The following is a 20,671-nucleotide window of genomic DNA, read 5'->3' as shown; positions in this document are numbered from 1 at the left end:
AAGTTTTTTTGAATTTCAATAAAAATTCTTCCTGATTCATATATATATATATATATATATATATATATTTGTTTATTTAAGTTTTTTTGAATTACTTTGTAGTGCACGTTCATAGGCTTTTCTGACTTTAAAATTCAATTTTTTGTTTAAGCTAGCCTGAATATCATTGCTTACTTCGATGTCCCCCGCAGAGTGGCCCACCAAGAGTTGAACACTTGGTTGTCTTAGAAGGGCCTGTTCTAGAATATATCTGTAAAGCTCGGGATCTTCCTCCTCTGTGAGTGCTGCTCTTTCTTCTCATCACTTTTGAAATGTTGGTATGCTGTATGATATTTGATTCTGTTAGAATGTTTCAGGATGAAGTGATAAATAGAGAATTTCATTGTTTGAAAGTTTGTTGCAGATCTCATCCATTTTGGAGCTATATTTTATGCCCTGGTATGTCCAGAGCCCCCTCCAAGTGCCACTTCTGTGCAAATTAGGATATTTGAAGAAGTTACAGCTCCATTGGTACTGAGAAATAGAGCTTCCATCAGAGGGAAACCAATATGAGAAGCAGAGAAAAGTTTTAGGATAACTCATGTAGACCAGTTTGAGAGTGCGTGGGAGATTTTAAGAATCATGAAAAGATGCAGGTTTGATGATTTTGATGGGTATACTTTCGGAAGCATACTTGAGGGAGTTGATTGTGCTCACCAGCTTGATCTTGAGCAACAAGTGCATTCCATGATTGTCAAGATGGGTTATGTTGGAAATGTTTATTCCTGTACTGCTCTTCTGGACATGTATGCAAAGTGTGAGAGAGTTGAGGTTGCATATGTCGTTTTCAGAGCATACCTGAGCGTAATTCTGTCTCATGGAATGCGCTTATAGATGGTAATGTTCTGCGTTCTGGCTCTAGGTTGTATTGAGCGGGATGGTGTCAAGGTTAATGATGGTACATTTGCTCCGGTTTTGACGCTGCTTGATGATGCTGAGTTTTATAAATTAACGATGCAAATTCATTGCAAAATTGTAAAACATTGGCTGGTATTTCATAATACTGTGTGCACTTCCTTAATCGCTTCATATTTAGAGTGTGGGTCTATACTCTATAGATGATGCCTAAGAGTGTTTGATGGTGCTGTGATACCCGAGATTTGGTGACATGGAATTTCTTTCTTGCTTGCTACTTACCTTGTACACAATAAAGAAGCAATTGCATTTAAACTCTTTATGGATATGCGAATGTTTTTTGCATTTAGCCTTAAATTTGTAACAATTTTGTTAATGGTCACGTTTCCAAAACAATCCGGAAAAATAGCATCTCAAGCCTAAAAGAATTGAGTTCTATGTGCTAGCAAAGCTGAGGTGGATTTAAAATCCACATGGAACTCGAGTTTTAGACACTCGAGTCCCATTTCTTCATTTTCTCCTTCTTTCTTTTGTTCTCCATGTTCTTCCCTTTCTCCTTGTACCTCACCCACGAATTCATAAAATCTCGACACCGAAGCAAAAATCCAAACCTAAAAATCATGATCTCAGCACCGGAGCGGCTTCCTTAGCTTGGGTTTGTTGATCCTGACACCGAAGCGGCTTGGGTTTGATGTTTCTCTCTTGTATTGTTGTTTGGGTTTGTTGTTTTCGGAGGTGGGTTTGGGGTTTTGTGAGTTAGAGAGATCGATTAGATGTAAGACCATTCAATGAGGTAGTGGTGGTGATCGGAGAAGGAGGGCTAGGGAGATTTGGCCATGGTAGTCCGAAGTGAACAAGGAGAACGAAGGGGAAAAAGAAGAAGGAAGAAATGAAACTCGAGTGTCTAAAACTCAAGTTCCACGTGGATTTTAAATCCACCTCAGCTCTGCCAGCACATATAATTCGAGTCTTTTAGGCTTGAGTTGCTACAGTGAACTCGAGTCTAAGAGACTCAAGAAGCTATTTTCTAGATTGTTTTGGAAACGTGACCACTAACAACATTGTGTGGCAAAATCATGCTAATCTACAAATTACCTTTGGATATGCAAGGGTTTGGACTTGAACTAGATGTCTATACACTAGTGTCATTTAGTGCTTGTTTTGATGAAGCACATAAAAACCATGGGAAATCCTTCTATGGATTGGTAATAGAAAGGGGATTGGAAAAATCAATATCAATATATAATGCATTAATATCTATGTAATGGTGTATGTTGGGTTCAAAATTTTCTGGGTTTGATTATTTGTTGCAAATCAACTTTTTTGATTGTGTTAGAATTTGTTGAGTTTGATCACGAGTGGTTTGGTATGTCTTCATTTGGTTTTGATCATGATTTTGTATGTATTTTCACATGTTTGGTTGCTAAAAAAAAAATGCAAGAAAAGAAAAGCCAAACAAGTTCTCTAGGGAAGAACTTTAGAAAAAATAATGAAAAGCCAAAAAAGAAGAAGGTTATTTTAATTAGATTGAAGGTTTGTTTGTTTTTTTTTTTTTTTTTTTGTTTAAATTTTCTAAAGTGACTTTTTTATTTATTAAAATGTTGATGTGAGATTTTAAAAAAAGTGAAATAAATTATTATTATTATTCACATCTGCATCTAATGTGCCAGCAGGGTAAATAGTCTGCCATGTAGACTATTTCCATTAGTATGATAACAATACAGACTAAATTGAAAGCGATTTTTCAATTTTTAGAGACCAAAATAGGAGTTCAAAAAACGTGGGGACCAAAATGGAAAATGACTGAAAATGTAAGGATCAAAAATTTTTTCACCTAAAATAAACATAAACATAAATATAAATAAATGTATTATTAAATAAAAAAATAAAATAAAATAAAAAAACTAAGCATTAAGTATTATGAGTAAATAAATAATTGGATTTGTATGTTTTCATTGAAATTGATTATAGAATAATTAATTGGATTTATCACTAATAAGATTATGGTTAACTATGACCCCTCTAAAGAAATTTTTTTGGCTCTGCCATTGATTCACAACACAACTTTTAATGTCAATCACAATATCATTTTCTACATTATTAATTCAGAAAATTTTCAATTACAAAAGAAAACACATAATGATTAATAATAAAAACAATGTAATTCTTTTTTATAAATGACAGTTGATTTAACTCACAATACACAATATCGTCAAACACATGTTTCATGTCCAACCAAAAAGGGGGGAAATTTGAGGCGATGAAGGGACATCTAGCACGCGCACTTTTGTATAATGTTATTAGTATTTTATGTTAACTCGCCTGTCTGTAAACCAACGTTATAATGACTCTGAAAGATATTATTGATAAAATAATAAACGATATTTTTTTAACAATAGTTTCTAAGATTGTTTTTATAAAATCGGGTGTTCAAACTGGGATGTTGTTTTAGGTCAGTATTTTCAAAAAATGATGATATAATGAGAATTAAAAAAAAAATTAAAGTGATAAAAGGTATAAAGAGTTTAATAATTGAAAATAGAAATTAAAAAATAATTGTATAATGGATCTCTTATACTTGTAAATATACAAAAATTTTGAATGTTTCAAAAATTTTGATTTCTATCTACTTTTATATGTAACCAGACCTGCAAAAGGGGAAGAAGAAAAAGTGTAACTAGCTTTTGTGAATGGAATAACTTGTATTGCAATATCAATAATAAACCAAGTTAACTTTTTTAAATAATAATTAAAAAAAAAAACTTATGAACAAAGAAACCACTATTATATTTATGTTTATGTTCATGCGTGTCCTTATATGTCTATGTATATATGGGTACAAAACAATATCATTGTGAAATATATAACAATAAACGTCAATATAAATATAAATGTAAATGTATACATAAACATGAACATAAACAAATATGTAATAAAATAATAAAAAGGAAAACCAACCATTAAATATTATGAGTGAATAGATAATTGGATTGCTATGTTTTTAGTGAAATCTACGTATTAATCTACTTAAGGCATTTGGTAAATCTCTAAATATATATATATATATATATATATATATAAACGATTATAGCTAATCATTGGCCCTCCAAAGAAAATTGAAATTTTTTTACTAATACCCTAGCAAAATATTTAGACCCCAAAATCAATTTTTACGACTTAATCACTTTTAACCCTAATCTAGCAATTAGTCCAAACATGTGTGATTAGCCAAATTTGATATTACATGCATATTAAAATATAAACGAAAGCATATTAAGAACAATGTAAATATGTTGAATAGAAATCATACCACATGTAAACACCAAGACACATTTACGAAGAGAAAAACTTGAGCACTCGAGCAAAAAAAGCCTCTCTGTCAAATCCAGTGTCAGAAAACTCCACTAGTATGAATAATTGCAGCATAATAATGACTATAAACCCTTCAAGTCTATATTCTCTTTAACCATTGAGCCCTCCAAACCCTAGCTCGCAACAGACTTTCTTGAATTAATTCTTTAATTATTCAGAGTATACAATGTGAACAACAATTGCATGTGCTAAAATAATATTATGGTTTGCTACAAAGGGCTCCCTCTTTGAATCCCCTTGAGTACAATTTCCTATGGTAGCGTTTGGCTTAGGAAAATCTATTACTCCTAACATTTAGATTCTAGGGAATGTGATACTTGACAATTTGGATGCCTGGGAATGCAACTATTTCTATGTTTGGTTTAATTACAAATTTAATAAGAATGCTTAGTATATGAGATACTTATATTTGATTTACATCATGCAATCTTAAAAGAATTATTTGCAGGAAACAAAATATAAACTATAAATCATGAAAAAATCAATAAAATTATGTCATAACATTTTCTAAATGACATATATTATACAAAAATAATTGTTCAAATTATCACTTTATAATTATTATTATGTTTTAATTTTATTTCTATTGGTTAAAGGGTAAAGAAAAATAGGCAAACTTGTTTGTTTATAATTTTTCCATATATGGGAACGTAGATACCCACTCTTTAAAAAGGGAATCTACATTCCTATAAAAGGGGGTTGATTAGGAATTCAAATTCCCCAAGTATCTCTTTCCCATGTGTGATTTGCAACTAAACATGCAAATATTTCAACATTCTTGGGAATCTTAAAAGATTACCTCATACCAAATGCCACCTCGGTATTAGGCATTCACATCCCCCAATATCATTTGGCAATTTGGCTCATTGAAGGTGGCCCAGTACTTGACCCGATCTACGAAGAACTTTAAACAGATTTCAGCAAAATATTCAAAATCCTCCTTGGGAAAAGGAAGTGTAGTATGTTACAACACTTCGTATAAAAAAAAGGACTCATGTTAACTGATGTTCTTAAAGCAATTGTTAATAAACTATTTTAAAAAAATATTGACATAATTTTAATGAGAAATAGAAAAACCTGTAAAACATTAATTATTTTTTAATTTTAATTTTTTATTTTATTATTATAAAACTTTTTTAAAATGGTCCACTGACAAATGTCCTCACAACATCCATTTACATTTCTCATAAAAAAAAAAAGGAGTAATTGCAATAAACCTATCTTCGAAATTCCTAGCAACAATTATAAGAATTTAACAAAATCAAACAAAAAAACCAAGCACTTAGCAAAAATTGAATTAAACCCAAACCAAGAAAGCCTTTAGCAAACGACGCACTCTACCCACACAAAAAAAAAAAAAATAATAATAATAATAATAATAAAGAAAACCCTTGAACCGAAAGCGGAAACTACCGCACGCAATCAATCGTGAAGCTACCCTTTTTGACTAAGCCCTAGTTCCGTCCATACTACATATTGGATTACTGCAATTACTCCCAAAAAAAATATTGTGATATAAAATGGTTGGATTCCTGTAGAATTCATAATTAAGAAATAGAGACATGCATAATACAGTGTTAAAAGTGATAATTTTATGCGCAGCAAGTAAACGGTAACAACTTTACGAAGACAAATTGTTGTGCATAGACGTCGACTTAGAGTTGTATTGCTCACAAACTGTTCGAGGAAATGCCTCTCAGAGACACTGTCTCTTGGAATACAATGATAGCTGGTATGTAAACAATAGGAACTTGAAGACTGCGTGGAAGATTCTAAGAATCATGAACAAATATGGGCTTGATGATTTTGATGGGTATACTTTTGGAAGCATAATTAAGAGAGTTACTTGTTCTTACCAGCTTCACCTTGGACAACAAGTGCATTCCATGAATGTCAAGATGGGTTATGTTGAAAATGTTTATTCCTGTAGTGCGTTATTCTGGACATGTGTGAGAGAGTTGAGGATGTATATGTCGTGTTTCAGAGCTTACCAGAGCGTAATTCTGTCTTTATGCTCAACTGGGTGATTGTTAGATTGTATGGAGTGGGAAGGTGTCAAAATTGATGATGGCACATTTGCTCTGCATTTTATGTTGCTTGATGATGCTGATTTTTACAAGTTAACAATGCAAATTCATTGCAAAATTGTAAAACATTGGCTGGTATTTCCTAATACTGTGTGCAATGCCTTAATCACTTCATATTCAGAGTGTGGATCTATAGAAGATGCCAAAAAAGTGATTCATGGTGCTGTTCATACCCGAGATTGGTGACATGGAATTCCTTGCTTGCTACTTACTGTGCATACAATAAAGAAGCAATTGCATTTAAACTCGTCATGGATAGGCAAGGGTTTGGACTTGAACTAGACGTCTATACTTACACTAGTGTCATTAGTGCCTGTTTTGATGAAGCACATATAAAACATGGGAAATCCTTGCATGGATTGTTAATAAAAAGGGGATTGGAAAAATCAGTACCAATATCTAATGCATTAATATCTATGTATCTCAAGTCTAAGAACAGATGCATGGAAGACACGTTGCTCATTTTTGACACCATGGAATCGAAGGACCCTATTTCATGGAACTCAATTTTTACTGGATTTTTGCAACTTGGGTTCAAGATGCCTGGAAATTCTTTGGACATGTGCTTTGCTTTTGGCTTCTGACAAATAGTGGGAACTAATAGTGCAGGAAACCAGGGACCTATAGTTTTTTTTTTTTTTTTTTTTGATAGGACACGGACCTATAGTTGAATTCAAACAATGCAGCTCTTTTGTTGAATGTGAGTGAGAGTATGTTTTCCTTGAAGGACTTCAACCCTTTGGCAGGAATTGGGGCATCAACCCTGGCATATTAATAGCTGCTACACAATATCAAATATCTGGCTATGCTAGGACTGCAGCTTGGATAGTGTTAGGCGTGTAAGCCAGAGTTTGTACAAGGGATCTCTTGCTAGTACAGCAGAGTTCAGTCTCTAATTGGTTGTACACAGGATTTTTGCCTTGAGTTTGGGAAGTAAAAGTATGCATCATTGCAGGTGTGTGGCAGGTGTAGTATAGTGCAGGGATGCCGTCATCCTGTGAGAATTTGTTGTTGTTTATCTTAGGAACTGTACTTTTTGCCTGGCTGAGCTATTGTGTATTGAATTGGAGTGTGCAGAGTTGTAAGCTATTATCACTTGGTTGTATGGTCTGCTAGAATTTTTTTGAATTACTAAGGAGTGCCTGTTCATAGGCTTTGCTGACTCTAAGACTCAATTTTTTTGTTAAAGCTACGCTGAATATTGTTGCTTGCTTCCATGTCCCCTGCACAGTGGCCCACCAAGAGTTGAACACTGGGTTGTCTTAGAAGGGCCTGGTCTAGAATATATCGGTATAGCTCTGGATCTTCCTCCTCTGTGAGTGCTGCTCTTTCTTCTCATCAGTTTAGAATGGTTGGTATGCTGTATGATCTTTCATTCTACTAGAATTTTTCAGGATGAAGTGATAAATAGATGATTTCATTGTTTGAAAGTTTGTTGCAGATCTCATCCGTCTTGGAGCTATATTTTATGCCATCATATGTCCAAAGCCTCCTCCATGTGCAACTTCTGAGCAAATTAGGATATTTGAAGAAGTTACAGCTACGTTGGTACTGAGAAATAGAGCTTCCATCAGAGGAAACAATATGAGAAGCACTGAAAACTTTTAGGATAACTCTGACTCATGTAGACCAGTTTATTGAAGCTGGAACATACTTACAAATGCATGTTCACCCAAAACCCTTCACAATGTAAAACATAATGTTGATAGAGTTTATTAACATTTTTACTAGCATGGTGCTTGTTGAATTTAAATTTAATCAGGTGCTATGCAATTGACTGGAAATCAAGAATTATAGGTGTGACTGAGTGCTATGTGGTTTTAGACAAACCTGCTGGCACAATAATTTCTCAACTGTATTTGATCTGACCTCACAAAAATTTGTGCCTTAAATGAATTGATGTTTTGAAAAATTACTTAGATAACTGTAAATACTGGAGGTGCATAGTTTGGTTGTCATTTCAATGCTATATATATATATATATATGTGTATGTGTGTGTTCACTTTTTTATACATTATTTATAATATTTAAAAAATGCAATCCAAACCAGCTATTTTTTACGGAGAACGTTTGCATTACATACCCAATACCTCTTTGCTCATTGAGAATTTTCACATCAAACCTTGTTCAGTGTTCATCGCAAAGGACACCCAAAATCAAAACGACAGCCCCCATTATGCCTTAATTACCCCTCATCTTGTGAAAATCGTAGTTTGTGTGATTTGCACCTTCGACATGAATTGCATTTCCATCCTTCCAATGAATTACAAGTTCACCCACATCATTGCATTCTGTACTATGAATATGCATCACAGTTTAAGATCTCCTTACTTAAAAAAAGGGACATATATATACGCACCCGCGCGCACATATGCATACTGTATTCTCATGGTATTTTAGAACATGCATTAATAGCAATAGAAAGAAGAGAAAGGAACTAACATGCAGGGTGGACAAACGGAAGAGTTAAAAGTAGTGAAGATCCTCAAAATCGCTGAGCACATAGTAGAAACATGCAGAAACTACAATGATGAATGGAAAATGATCATATCCCATCATTGATATGCACTTTATGTGGTCTACAAACTTAATTTTTGATGCAACTAACACAACTTTAGCCAAACAAGCTTGTACATGTGATTTCAAAGTGAAAGATGTAGAGAATGTTTTGGATATATGCTAGTAAACAGCAAACTTTTCTTATCCTCCCGGTGAATGACCTATGGCCATGTTTTTCACTTCCTTTTTTTTTTTTTTTTTTTTTTTTTGGTATCAAAACATTGAGATATAACATTAAAAAAATTGGAAGAGAAAAAGAGTAGTTTTCGTTTTTTGAGCTTTTGCGCTTCAGTTACAAATAATGATAAGGTGCAACCACAAATGGATTCAGCCTACTCAATTCAAGACTACATGATCACAATCACTTTCAAATAGAAGAGATAATGTAGAAAGAGGCTGAAGCTAAGAAGCTATTCTAGAAGTTTTATTTATGTTGATCTTGTAGTTTAAATTTAAAAATTAATATTGTAGTTATCCAAATCTATAAATCGAATCTAGCGTATAATATCTATACAGAAACCTTAACCATTGTTTTGTAAGGAAAAACATTTCCTCATATTGTTCTCTCACAATGGCTTAATGCTTGTAGTGTTTTTTATCTCTCAAGCTCTATCTTACGTTTGGCCTCCTGACAGCTTCTAATTCTATTTGCCTTCATACTTCCACTCCCCTAAAACTAAAATCAGAATTAAGAAGCAATTGACCAAAAATTCAATTCAATCCTTTCTTCGAATAGTTTGAGGGGAGTTAAGAAACCAAGGAAAAATTGATCTGAAAAAAAAAAATGGAAAATCCTTAAGAGAGAGAGACAGAGAGAGAGAGTTGAAGGTACTTGTGAAAGAGGATATCCTTTGGAAGCTTTGACAATCTGTGTTTTCCATGCCCAACAACGATGAGAGAGGGGAGAGGACACAACACTTTTTATTATTAATGTGGGTCAATTGGTTTTTTTTTAACTTGATATTAGACTATTAAATTTTTGCACTGTATTAACTCCTCAGCAAAAAAACTTAAAATTTTACATTGTATATGTGGTGCAAAATTTGCACACAATTGAAATCCAATTGAAAATCTAATTGGAATATCTTTAAGCTTGTCCATTAATATATACTAGCGTTTAACCCGCGCAATGCGCGGGATCATTTGAAATCTTATAGTAGAAGAGGAATCTGGCTATTATTTTAATCTTTTGAAACTTTATCCAGTTGATTGCTTTCACATGTATAAAAACATGGTGAAAATAGCACTAAGTGAAACTTCCATATGATCAATGATAGACAGTTTCAAAAATGTTCTTTACACCATAATTAGTTGACACTAATAATTATGTAGATAGAGTGGAATATTAACTAAAATCTAAGTGGTAATCAACTTTGTATAAAAAACATTACAGCATTTCAATATTCAAAGTTCTATAATTTCAATCACTCTTCAAAAAAGCAAATCAAGTAGGATGGAAAATAGAAACTAAAACTAATTTGAATTTTGTAGTTGCTATTTTCCCTTCTGATCTTAGTATGCTAGCTGCTGCACCATTTCGAATAGTGATAACACTTTCTCTTTCTTAGCTCTTCGCCCCCTTTGAATAGTAAGCAGTAAGTCATTGGTTCAAATCCAATAATAGGAAAATCGGTTGAAATTCCTTTTTTTGCTAGCATGACAACAAGTACAGACTGACAGCAAGGAATCAACTAAATGACCAAAGCATTGGTAAGTCCTTTGTTGTACTTGGGATCCCTAATCAAAAGAAGTGTAATAATCATTTGATCACTAAAACGAATCCCTCATTTTAAGTAATCAGCAAATTTCAGATTCTAAAAGGCCAAAAAACTACACTACAAATCATATTATAAACAAAACAAAGCTCTCCCCTTTTAAAATCAAATTTAAGAAATTTTTACGTACATTTAATCTAGACTAAGCAATTATAGGTATTGACCTACCCCAAAATATGTAAACAGTTGTACCAGAACAATTGAACTACTTTTTTAAACCTCCAATATTTTGGTTGCTAATATTTGTTTTTGAAGTTCCAAGTTAAGAAAATTCGAACCTCTAACATTGCTAGAGCTCATAAACCAACCTCAACGTTAGAGTATTGCAAATGTAGTTTTCCCTCTTAAAAAATCGTGGATAGTGCTTTTATTTCTCAATGTCAATTTATCTGGTCAAGATCCTAATCATCCTATATATACTTATTAGAGACTCTTGAGTCAATTTATCCGGATGGATGCATTTTGTCAGTAGCAAAACTATACCCATTCACCAAAATGGCTCAATACTGCATCATTTACATATCCAATTATTTAATGAACTTATGCAGATAGCCGAACACATATAACTTAAAATAATGGTCAGCCTAGCAGGTAAATCTACTTTGTACTCAAACCTCAACACATCATACTACTCACTTTACAACAACATAACAAAAAGGGAAAATGTATTTATTTTAATCATTTGATTATGCTATTAAGCATTACAGCAAATCAAGTTTCAAGGAGAAAATATGATAAATTATCAATTTCATGATGTTCGAAATCATACACTTTGAAATCAACCACTTTGGGACCATCATAGTATCTAACATACCGAATTGGGAAATATAATTACATTTTTTGCAGTCCTTCATTCAATCTGAATTTATGTTTTGGAATGCTAAAGAATCTTATCATATTAATATGGAATTGAAAAGAGCAGAATTCAAAAGGATAAGAATGATAGTAAGGCTGTCCTAACCTGTCAGCTTTATCCAGCAATGTTTCTTGGAACACCTAGTGAATACTATAGATCTGAATTTTAACAAAATAACAGTATAAGAAAGTTTGTTAAAATTACCCAATTTTCAGATTTTAAACAGTTTAAAACAAAAACATATGTATATTGGAGCTTTAATATGATAATTCGTAAAGGATAGTCGTAGTAACTTAACAATACATTTAGTTTACTTTTCTAAAGAAATTATTTTTAAAAAAAAAATACAATGAAATACAGAAAGACTCATAGCGTAAGGTAGTATATACATTAGAGTTCAGTTTTTTTCTTCCTTGATGCAATTTGCTTAGTACCCTTTTGACGTTTTTGAAGCATTTGGAGCGGCATTCTTTCATGTCTTTCAACAGATGTTTCTCCTTCTTCTATTTTTTGACTGGCTATGTACTTGCTCTTCCTTGATTTTCTTACAATTTCCTCCGTTGTGTCCTACAATAATTTGCATTCTTATGTATCAGTTAGATATGTATAGTAAATTATGTGTAGACTAATGCTTGAATCATATAGTAAGCAAGGTGAAGTACGCTTCAATTACCTGATGTTCTTCAACTTTACGTGAGTCATTTTGTTTATGTGAAATTTCCATCTCCAAAATCTTTGAAACTGTGTAATTTTCTTTTCCAGACTTCAAATTCTATTCATCAAGATGCAATTGGAACAAATATTCATTGCCAATTATTTTTTGAATCTCTTTTGGTAAAATATTCTCATCTAACTTCAAAATCTGTATGAACAAAGTATCATACAATTAGCAAAATATGTATTAAAACTTAAATTTTCAAATAATAAAGATATAGGGCTGATATTTATATATGAAATTACCTCTTCGTGCATCTTTGCAAGTTCTTTTGCAGTCTTAGATATAATTTTCTCAACTCCTTTGTCAAACAATATGAATGTGGTTGAACGGGTCTCATCTTGTACTTGGACTTGTATTCTATAGCTATTTTAGATACAAAGTTGTTAGTAGAATATTATATATATTTTGTGTGTGTTTGAGAATTTACAAATCTTTTTTTTTTTTTTAATTACCTTGGGACTGCAAACTTTGGCTCATTTTTACAACGTTCACACCATAGAACTCTTTTGACTTGTTTCACTTTCGTCTTGCATATAAGGCATGCAACATAATACCATCCATATTTGTTGTTGATATTAATGATCTTGACATTGCATGTTACCAGCAAGTCCTATAATACAAAGTTTAGTCAGCTTATAAAATTATATTTTACTATAAAACACATAAACAGTTACTAATTATGATAAATTCATAATGTCGGAATATAATTGATACCTTTGTCTCTTAGTTCCATTCCAAGTCCTTTATTTTAGCAACTGTTTTTTTATTATTTAAGGCAAGTACACCATCTTGTATTTTAGGTAGTCCCTTTGGCAGTATTTCTTTTACATTTATGTCCATTGTGGTGTACCTAACCAAAAATTAGGTATAACTCATTAAAACAATAATAGAATAGTTTCTATATGTATATATATCAAACAAACTGAAATAAAAATGTCTTTCTTAAAGATACCTACTACTTTTTTCTTTTTTTTAACTTCTATAGCATCTATTTTATACAATTTTATGCTATCTATCATTTAAGGAATATCGCTAAGTAGGTACACCCTTAAAAAGAAAAAGTGTAATAGCAGTTAGTTGTTTCTAATTTTTGCAACTTCTGGAATGTCTAAATTGGCATACAGCTTTGTTGCAAAAGTGAATGACAGTTGATAGTCACCTACAACAAAGTTGTAAAATTTCTAAGCATTATAGATACATAAATATTGCATATTTAATAAATGAGTTAATCAATTGTTACCTATGAAAGTTTTCACAATAGTTGAAGTGACTATTACAATGAATGGCCCTTTATTTGTTTTGTAAAAATCATCATCTATTTGTTGTGCAGTATTTCCCCACAAAGTTGTTTGAGCTGATTTGTTTCTGAAGTTGTTTATATGTAAGTTTGAGTTATTTAAACATTATAACATATGAGTTTTAAAAAATGTATATATATCTTACTCTTCTAACAACAGTTGAATGCTTCTCATCTTTGTTGGATGCCCTCTTGTTTTGATCTCCTCAATGGCTCCAATGTAGTCTAATATGCCAATCACATCTAGTAAGAACACTTTTTTTCTTTTAAAAAAAATAAAAATAAGATTCAGTATTAAGTTATGAATTGCATTCTTTTTTAGCTCTGTAAAAGCAGATGCTTGGCTTGTAAAACAATTAAAATTACCAATCAAGTAAGTAGTGTCGTAGCAACGGAAACCATTGTTCCATAATCAGCAAATCCAAATTGGAATTGAGGTATTGAATGATCAAATCCGCTGAATTTTGAGACTGAAGTTGTTGAATTGAAAAGTATTTTGAGTTTGTTATGCACTGGACGATAGTTCTCTTTATTTTCTTCAACCAAGAAATTTGTAATTGTATATATGCTCCCTTCATTTATTTGTGGACGATAACTTTGAGCAAGATTCTTTCTAATGCTTGCATGTATCAATGTTCCCTATGAACATTTTAAATGAATTATCCCTTAATCAATAATAGCAGTACATAACAATCAATTTACATTAACTGACTGCAATTTTTAATAAAATAATATTTGTAAAATTAATTCTAAAAAGAAATCAATTATGAATTTACCTCTTTGTCAACCAATATCATATCGAGGCTGATCAGATCATAGTTGTTTGCTATATTAATTCCATCCCACATTCGTAAAAATCTAACTTTCACTTTTGAGTTATCTTTGTCTCTTGATATCTGCTTCAAAGTTGTGGACTCCATATTCGTATGACTTTGTATTATCCGCAAATTTAAACTTCAGTAAAATTTATATATCATTATAAAGTAAAATCTATCTTTTGCAACATTAGCGACAATCTAACTTATATTATTGATAGTTTTAAATTAATTAACAGTATGTATTACGTCTGCGTAAAACATTCAATGAAAGGGGAATAAATTAATTGGGACATAATAATTATACATGTCAATTTAATTCAAAATAAAGTTTTAATTGAATCAAAGTAAAGATGACATAAACAGGAAAAAAATGAAGTTATTCCTACGTTTCAGTTTGATTTACGTAATAAAAATCTGTAAAGCGAAAACAATATTTAATCAATACAACAATCAAACAAAAAGAACTAAAGAAATTGAAAAAAAGAAGAAGGAAAATTAGAGAAAAAGATTGCTAAGCCTTAAACCTTATTGAGTAATGCAGCAAAAAAATATTTAATATGCAGTAAATAATTATAGGGAAACCATAATTTTAGTTCATGGAAAACCATCAACAAATTTACAGTCTTCAGCATTCGGTAAAACATAAAGACAATCGGGGAAAAAAAGTGCAAATCTAACAAAAATCTGTCAAACAAAAAACAAATCTAACTTATACAACAATCGAAGAGAACAGAACTTAATAAACTTTAAAAAAAATGCCGGAAAAGAAAAAGAGAAAGAAAAAAAAAGGAGAAAATTAGAACTTATATGCTTTTCAATAGAGATAAAAGAAGAACCCTAGAAATTTAAATTCAATAGAGGGAAAATGATCTGTGGGCAGTTATAGACAATTGGGAACAGTAATTGAATAGAAAGAAAGAATGCTCACCTTCTAAATAGTCTATTGTTGCAGAGAAGGCTTCTGAATAATTTTTTGTTGCAGTGAAGGAATGGCGTTGAAATAATTGAGGGAGGGATTCTCTATTTGTGTTTGTGTGACCGAATAAGGGTAGCGCTTGAAGATTTAAGAGACCATTTGCTTTACTAAGGATGTGGGCATTGAGGGCTTTATGGTTCAATGGCCCGATTGATAAAAGAAACGGTGGGCTTGGGTATTGTCTCGAAGAATAAGCCCAACTTCTTCATTGTCTTCTAAATATCATGGGCTTATTTCATACCCAATCGCTTCATTGTCTTCTAAATATCATGGACTTATTTTATACCCAATCGCATTTTATATTCAAATCATTTAGAATATTTGAAGTGAATATTTTATATTAAAAGTATTAGTTAAATAAATTTAATTAAATAAGTATGTAACTAATGTATTAGAAATTATAAATTTTCAAATTAAAGATTTTAAAATAACACTCAAGATGTCAAAACCAAAATCAGAATTTAAAAATAATTTATCATCGTGGGTTTAGTATTTCTTAAATTTTAAGATTTCTCTCTCTTTATCTCTCATATATGTATTATCTTTGCATTTTTGTGTGTGTGNTGGTATCAAAACATTGAGATATAACATATTTAATTAATACTGGAACTGTTCCTGATCACTCTTTGGTTTTATGGGATTGATCATATGCTTTGCAATGAACTGTTTGTACCAACTTGCTGATAATTTTGGGGTTCTCTTCAGCGTGGTATAATCAACATAGTGGAGTCCGAACCTTATTGTATATCCAAAATTCCACTCAAAGTTGTCAAGCAAGGACCAGGCAAAGTAACCCCTCACATCTGCTCCTTTCCTGATCACAAAGATAGAGAGAGAGAATCATAAGAATTTGATTGTCTTAAATACTCGTCTAGTAACGGAGCATTGTTATGAAATTATATATTGCCTATCCAAAGTACATCTCAGTTTAACTCAAAACGTAATTGCAAAGGAATAATCTGATTGCCTCTCCTAAGTGTAACACTTGACCGGGACAATACCATTTCAAGTCAAAGTAGAAAAACTGAAAAAGTACTTAGACCTCTTTTGTGGTAGTGCACCACAATTTTGTTAAGATCAATGAAATTATTGTGCAGACTAATTAGCATTGATGGGAAGGGGACAGAACAAATCAAAGATCATTAATGTGGCGCCTCCCTCTTTTGTTCTAAGGGATGCTGTGCATAGGTTGTATATAAACCCGGATTTGTAAGATAGTGCTAGTTTATTGATAATATAAGTTGAAAAAAAATGCCTAATATTGTGGCTATATTCTTACCTTACTGCTCTCAAGAGTGCATCTAAGTAGCGGTTCATGTACTCTACTCTTTTAACATCATGGTGAAACTCGTCGACAGTGATATTTGGATTGTCCTCCTCGCCATACCCTACAAGATCCGTGACTTAAATTTCTGTAAAAGTTTTAAAATATGCAGAAACCATCAAGGAGATTATTAGCCTTTTGCTTACCATTTTCTGTAATGAACATGGGTATGTTATTGTATCTGTCCATTACATAGGTAACCATTTTCTCCATTCCCAGTGGGTAAACATTTAGCCATTCCAAATCAGTCTGTACAATCAAAAAGCTTCAGCAATGATTGACAAAGAGACACAAGACAAGCCAGGGCTCTGTAATAGGAAAAATAAATATAGATGATCAAGGGTTAGCACCCAGACCTACTTCGACTTTGCACTATGCGATAGAAAACCACTTGGAGTTATCACTTAGAGTTTACTTTTACTTATAGGCTTGCCAGAAAAATAAAAAATGAAAAACTTCTGACTTCACCACTGACTGACACATTAGTTTGTATGGCTTATGTTGTAAAGTTTGTGGTATCCCTAGCATCACTCTTGTTATAAAGTTGAAGTTTCATACAGGTTCTCCAATGTGCATGCCATCTTTCTGTGAACTTTGTCGGTAATAACCTTCTGTCTTGGTCACCCCTGGTCCAGGTTCACATATGGAGGAGATGCAGTCTTGGACATAGTAACTGGTGTACTGGTTGATGCCAATAAAATCCAATCCATTCTTTAGTATTTCCCTATCATTGCTTGAAAATTCTGGCAAGATAGATCCTAGAATTTCTTTCATCTCTGCTGGATAATCTCTGAATATTATTGGGTCCAAGAACCTGCATTAAAATTGATTCAAGATTCATGATATGCCAACCACATTTGTACGTTTGTGCCTATTTGATACATAAAATGTGAAATTCAGTGTCAATTTTACTATAGAAGTCTTACAAACTGATGTCAAAATTGTAGTATTTTTAACATCACTCACATAAAAATATTGATGATTGACAAATGGATATTTACCAGTTCAAAAAGAAGGATTGGGCTCTTTCAGCTGCCAGCTTGTCCGGTGTGGAGTTGCTAATGGGTTCAAACCAGGCAGCATGTAAGACGATCCCAATGCTACCTTCTTGTTCTTTCTGGATTTTCATTGATCTAGTTAGCAAGCATACAATGTCTTTCGAGAGTGTTTTCTATTTGGACATTTAACTACTTAGTACTCTGTATAATCACTTCCTCTATATATAGTATGCTTCAATAGTTCATAACAAAATACATAGTTAAGAATATTGTTAATTCAATGGAATAGTTTTTTCTTCTTTATTAGGAAAATTAGAGTTCAAAAGCCCTTCCCCATTGTACTATTGAATTGTTAAAAAAAAAAATGTAAGTAGAAGCACTGGCACTGGCCTGAGTTTTGATTTGGTCATTGTCCCTTAGAAATTATCCTAGCTATACAATAATGTTAGTACCTGGAATTTTGTTCTATAATTTTGAACAGCAGCTGCATGTGCTAGAATAATATTATGGGCTGCTACAAAGGGCTCCCTCTCTGAATCCCCATGAGTACAATTTCCAAAGGGACCTGAGCAACGCGACGGTGGGAATTCACCTGTGCGGTACCCCATTATCACTTGGCAATTTGGCTCATTGAAGGTGGCCCAGTACTTGACCCGATCTCCGAAGAACTTAAAACAGATTTCAGCAAAATATGCAAATTCCTCCCTGAAAAATGCCGTGTAGCATGTTACAACGTTCCATATCAATAAATCTAGTGATATAAAAATTGTTTATGTTACTTGTCTCAAATGGTGCATAATAAAGCTTGTATTATTAGTGAGTTATGAGTCATGTGACGGTGATGTTCTTCTAATAACAATTTTTCAACTTAACATGTTGGTGAAAATTTGTCTCTAGCAATACTGTGTAATGTATATCATAGTCAAAGATACACTAAACATAGAATTTGAACCCATTTATAAAATTTGTGATTCTTCTATTAAATAAAAATCTACATATATCCTCTACAAAATTACATAGGCTATTGATATCTGGTTTGCTTACCGTGATTTGGGACTGAGCCAACCTCCATACTTCTCCTCAAGTTCTTGAGGAATATCAAAATGGGTCAGCGTTACAAATGGTTGGATTCCTGTAGATTGCACAATTAAGAAATAGAAACATGCATAATACAGTGTTAAAGTGATAATTTTATGTGCAGCTTCACATTGGTGTTATTCACCTGAATTTAGTTTACAAATAACTTGGTGTAATCAATCAGTCTTTAATATGCTAAAAACTAATCAAGATGGAATTAAACCTTTATGTAGGAGACCATCAATAAGCTTGTTGTAGAAGTTAATGCCATCCAAATTGACATCTCCCAATTTCCCTTCTGAGAAAATTTAGAGAATTTTTCATGTTTACTTGCAAAAGTTCCAAGCACAAATTATGTTACGTACATGCCAACAAAATAAATCTTACTAGGTAAAATTCTTGCCCATGAAATTGAGAACCGATAGCTGTTCACTCCAAGGGAAGCCATTAGATCTATGTCTTCCTGTTGTCAACAATTCACCTTAAAATTTCTATAAATGACGACATTGCATAATTTAGTTTACTTGCACCATATAAAGGCATCTCTAGCGACATACAGGATAAGATCTTCTCCCATTAATTACTTCAATCTCCTCTAATTTTTATTAGATGTAAGACATGGCATTTAAAAATCAAATAAATGTCATGCGTTGCATGTCCGACTAAAATGAGAGGGAATTTGAGGATTTAATTGGAATGGATCTTTTCCAAGTCATTAAACTTTGTCGGAAATGTATCTTAGGTAAGTTGAAATCAATTAATTAATCTAACTCACGTTGGTTTGGTACATATTTCAGGTCATGGTATTTACGAAAATCACTTCAACCTCATGTTGTAGGAATTATTTGGTAATTGGTATAGCTTTTCAAAAAAGGTTTTGTAAAATTTGGAAGAAAATATATATATATATATATATTTTTTTTTTTTTTAACTCAACCCTTCTCGCTTATTATGTAATGGGCAGCTCCTGGGTCCTGACTATAATTATTCTAATTTCTACCAAATATTATGCATGGACCATTCAATTTTTTATTTTTTATTTTTAAAGATCAATAGACCATGCATTATGAAATTATAAAAAAACTGAAGGGGAAGAAAAGGGACAAGTCACAAAGGTCATACTGGATAAAGATGATAATGATCCACAGCAACATCTCCATTGCTTCCATCAATTATGGTACCTGCAATTAAAAATTCCAGATTAACCTCTTAATCTCTTATTGAAATGGAATTAAGGACAACAAAATGTCGCATCCTATTTTGCCTAGCTTGCGGTGCATGTAATACCACCTCCACCAAGAGAGGACAAACGACTGATTTTACTAGCCTTGTTCCATCATGTCTTAAAACCTCTACCAAGAGTGGATGAAAACGACTTATTAAAGAGGGAAATTAAAATACTTTTATCCCATCCTTTTCCTACCCTAACCTATCCCACTTATCTTGAAAAGGGACGAGGTATCCATGATATGGCTCTATCCTATTCCAATTAATGTCATCCTTAAATGGAATATACAAATAAGAAAAATAAAAATAAAATGGATAATATCTTTGTAATGAGTAAGTATTGTTTGTGTGGCCTCTAGATGATTTATAGTTTATTACTTGAATGGTAAAATAAATGTTATCTTTAATCAATGAAGTTATGTTTTTTTTTTTTTTTTTGTTGAAAAAGGCAGTAATATTTTTGTATCTAAAAAATTTTGGGATTTTATCAGAATGTACGTAAGCAAATAAGTTAAAAAGTTTAAAGTTGAAAGTTAAAAACTAATCCAAATGGTTATCATGGTATATAAAAATTTGGCTTGTCAAGTAATATAATTCTTATTAAAAACTTGAATTTTTTTTTTAAAAATATTTTGACAGCATTATTTGCCCGTTTGACATATTGCAGGAGTTAGCAAAACTGTAAAAGATAT

At 32.2% G+C, this 20,671-nt stretch overlaps 1 protein-coding gene, 1 long non-coding RNA gene and 1 pseudogene across 7 annotated transcripts; 1 reads left to right on the top strand and 2 right to left on the bottom strand.

The window, feature by feature from the left end:
* The first annotated feature begins 621 nt into the window (after window positions 1-621).
* On the top strand, window positions 622-8,241 carry LOC112033910 (putative pentatricopeptide repeat-containing protein At3g25970; annotated as a pseudogene).
* Window positions 8,242-10,332: 2,091 nt separating this feature from the next.
* On the bottom strand, window positions 10,333-15,428 carry LOC111989568 (uncharacterized). 6 transcript variants are annotated; one of them, XR_010632643.1, is made up of 11 exons: window positions 15,306-15,428; window positions 14,336-14,489; window positions 13,926-14,198; window positions 13,706-13,822; window positions 12,977-13,112; window positions 12,715-12,872; window positions 12,505-12,625; window positions 12,218-12,406; window positions 11,934-12,111; window positions 11,650-11,702; window positions 10,333-10,650 (listed from the first exon to the last, which is right to left on the bottom strand). It is a non-coding gene; the product is annotated as an uncharacterized LOC111989568 (long non-coding RNA). The 6 variants fall into 6 exon arrangements; XR_010632642.1 differs by lacking the exons at window positions 10,333-10,650; window positions 11,650-11,702 and adding an exon at window positions 13,503-13,627 and having other exon boundaries at window positions 12,004-12,111; XR_010632641.1 differs by lacking the exons at window positions 10,333-10,650; window positions 11,650-11,702 and having other exon boundaries at window positions 12,004-12,111; window positions 13,706-13,784.
* A 489-nt stretch (window positions 15,429-15,917) lies between these two features.
* LOC112033924 (beta-glucosidase 47) lies at window positions 15,918-20,132 on the bottom strand. Its single transcript, XM_065782560.1, has 10 exons — window positions 19,875-20,132; window positions 19,140-19,215; window positions 18,976-19,050; window positions 18,720-18,807; window positions 18,128-18,380; window positions 17,679-17,794; window positions 17,236-17,491; window positions 16,824-16,926; window positions 16,633-16,741; window positions 15,918-16,167 (listed from the first exon to the last, which is right to left on the bottom strand). Exons 2-10 carry the CDS (start codon window positions 19,198-19,200, stop codon window positions 15,951-15,953), a joined length of 1,278 nt encoding a protein of 425 aa, XP_065638632.1. The 5' UTR covers window positions 19,201-19,215; window positions 19,875-20,132; the 3' UTR covers window positions 15,918-15,950.
* Window positions 20,133-20,671: the final 539 nt, after the last annotated feature.

The sequence above is a fragment of the Quercus suber genome, unplaced genomic scaffold (genome assembly GCF_002906115.3).
Source record: "Quercus suber isolate HL8 unplaced genomic scaffold, Cork oak 2.0 scaffold_306, whole genome shotgun sequence".
Classification (NCBI taxonomy): domain Eukaryota; kingdom Viridiplantae; phylum Streptophyta; class Magnoliopsida; order Fagales; family Fagaceae; genus Quercus; species Quercus suber.
This window is presented reverse-complemented; position numbering and strand designations above follow the sequence as displayed.

Coding starts and splice junctions, on each gene's coding strand:
- LOC112033924 (XM_065782560.1), bottom strand. CDS start 19,200: ATGGCTTCCCTTGGAGTGAACAGCTATCGGTTCTCAATTTCATGGGCA. Junction 18,808..18,975: donor TGATGGTCTCCTACATAAAG/GTTTAATTCCAT, acceptor TGCAATCTACAG/GAATCCAACCATTTGTAACG. Junction 18,381..18,719: donor TGGCTCAGTCCCAAATCACG/GTAAGCAAACCA, acceptor GGCATTTTTCAG/GGAGGAATTTGCATATTTTG.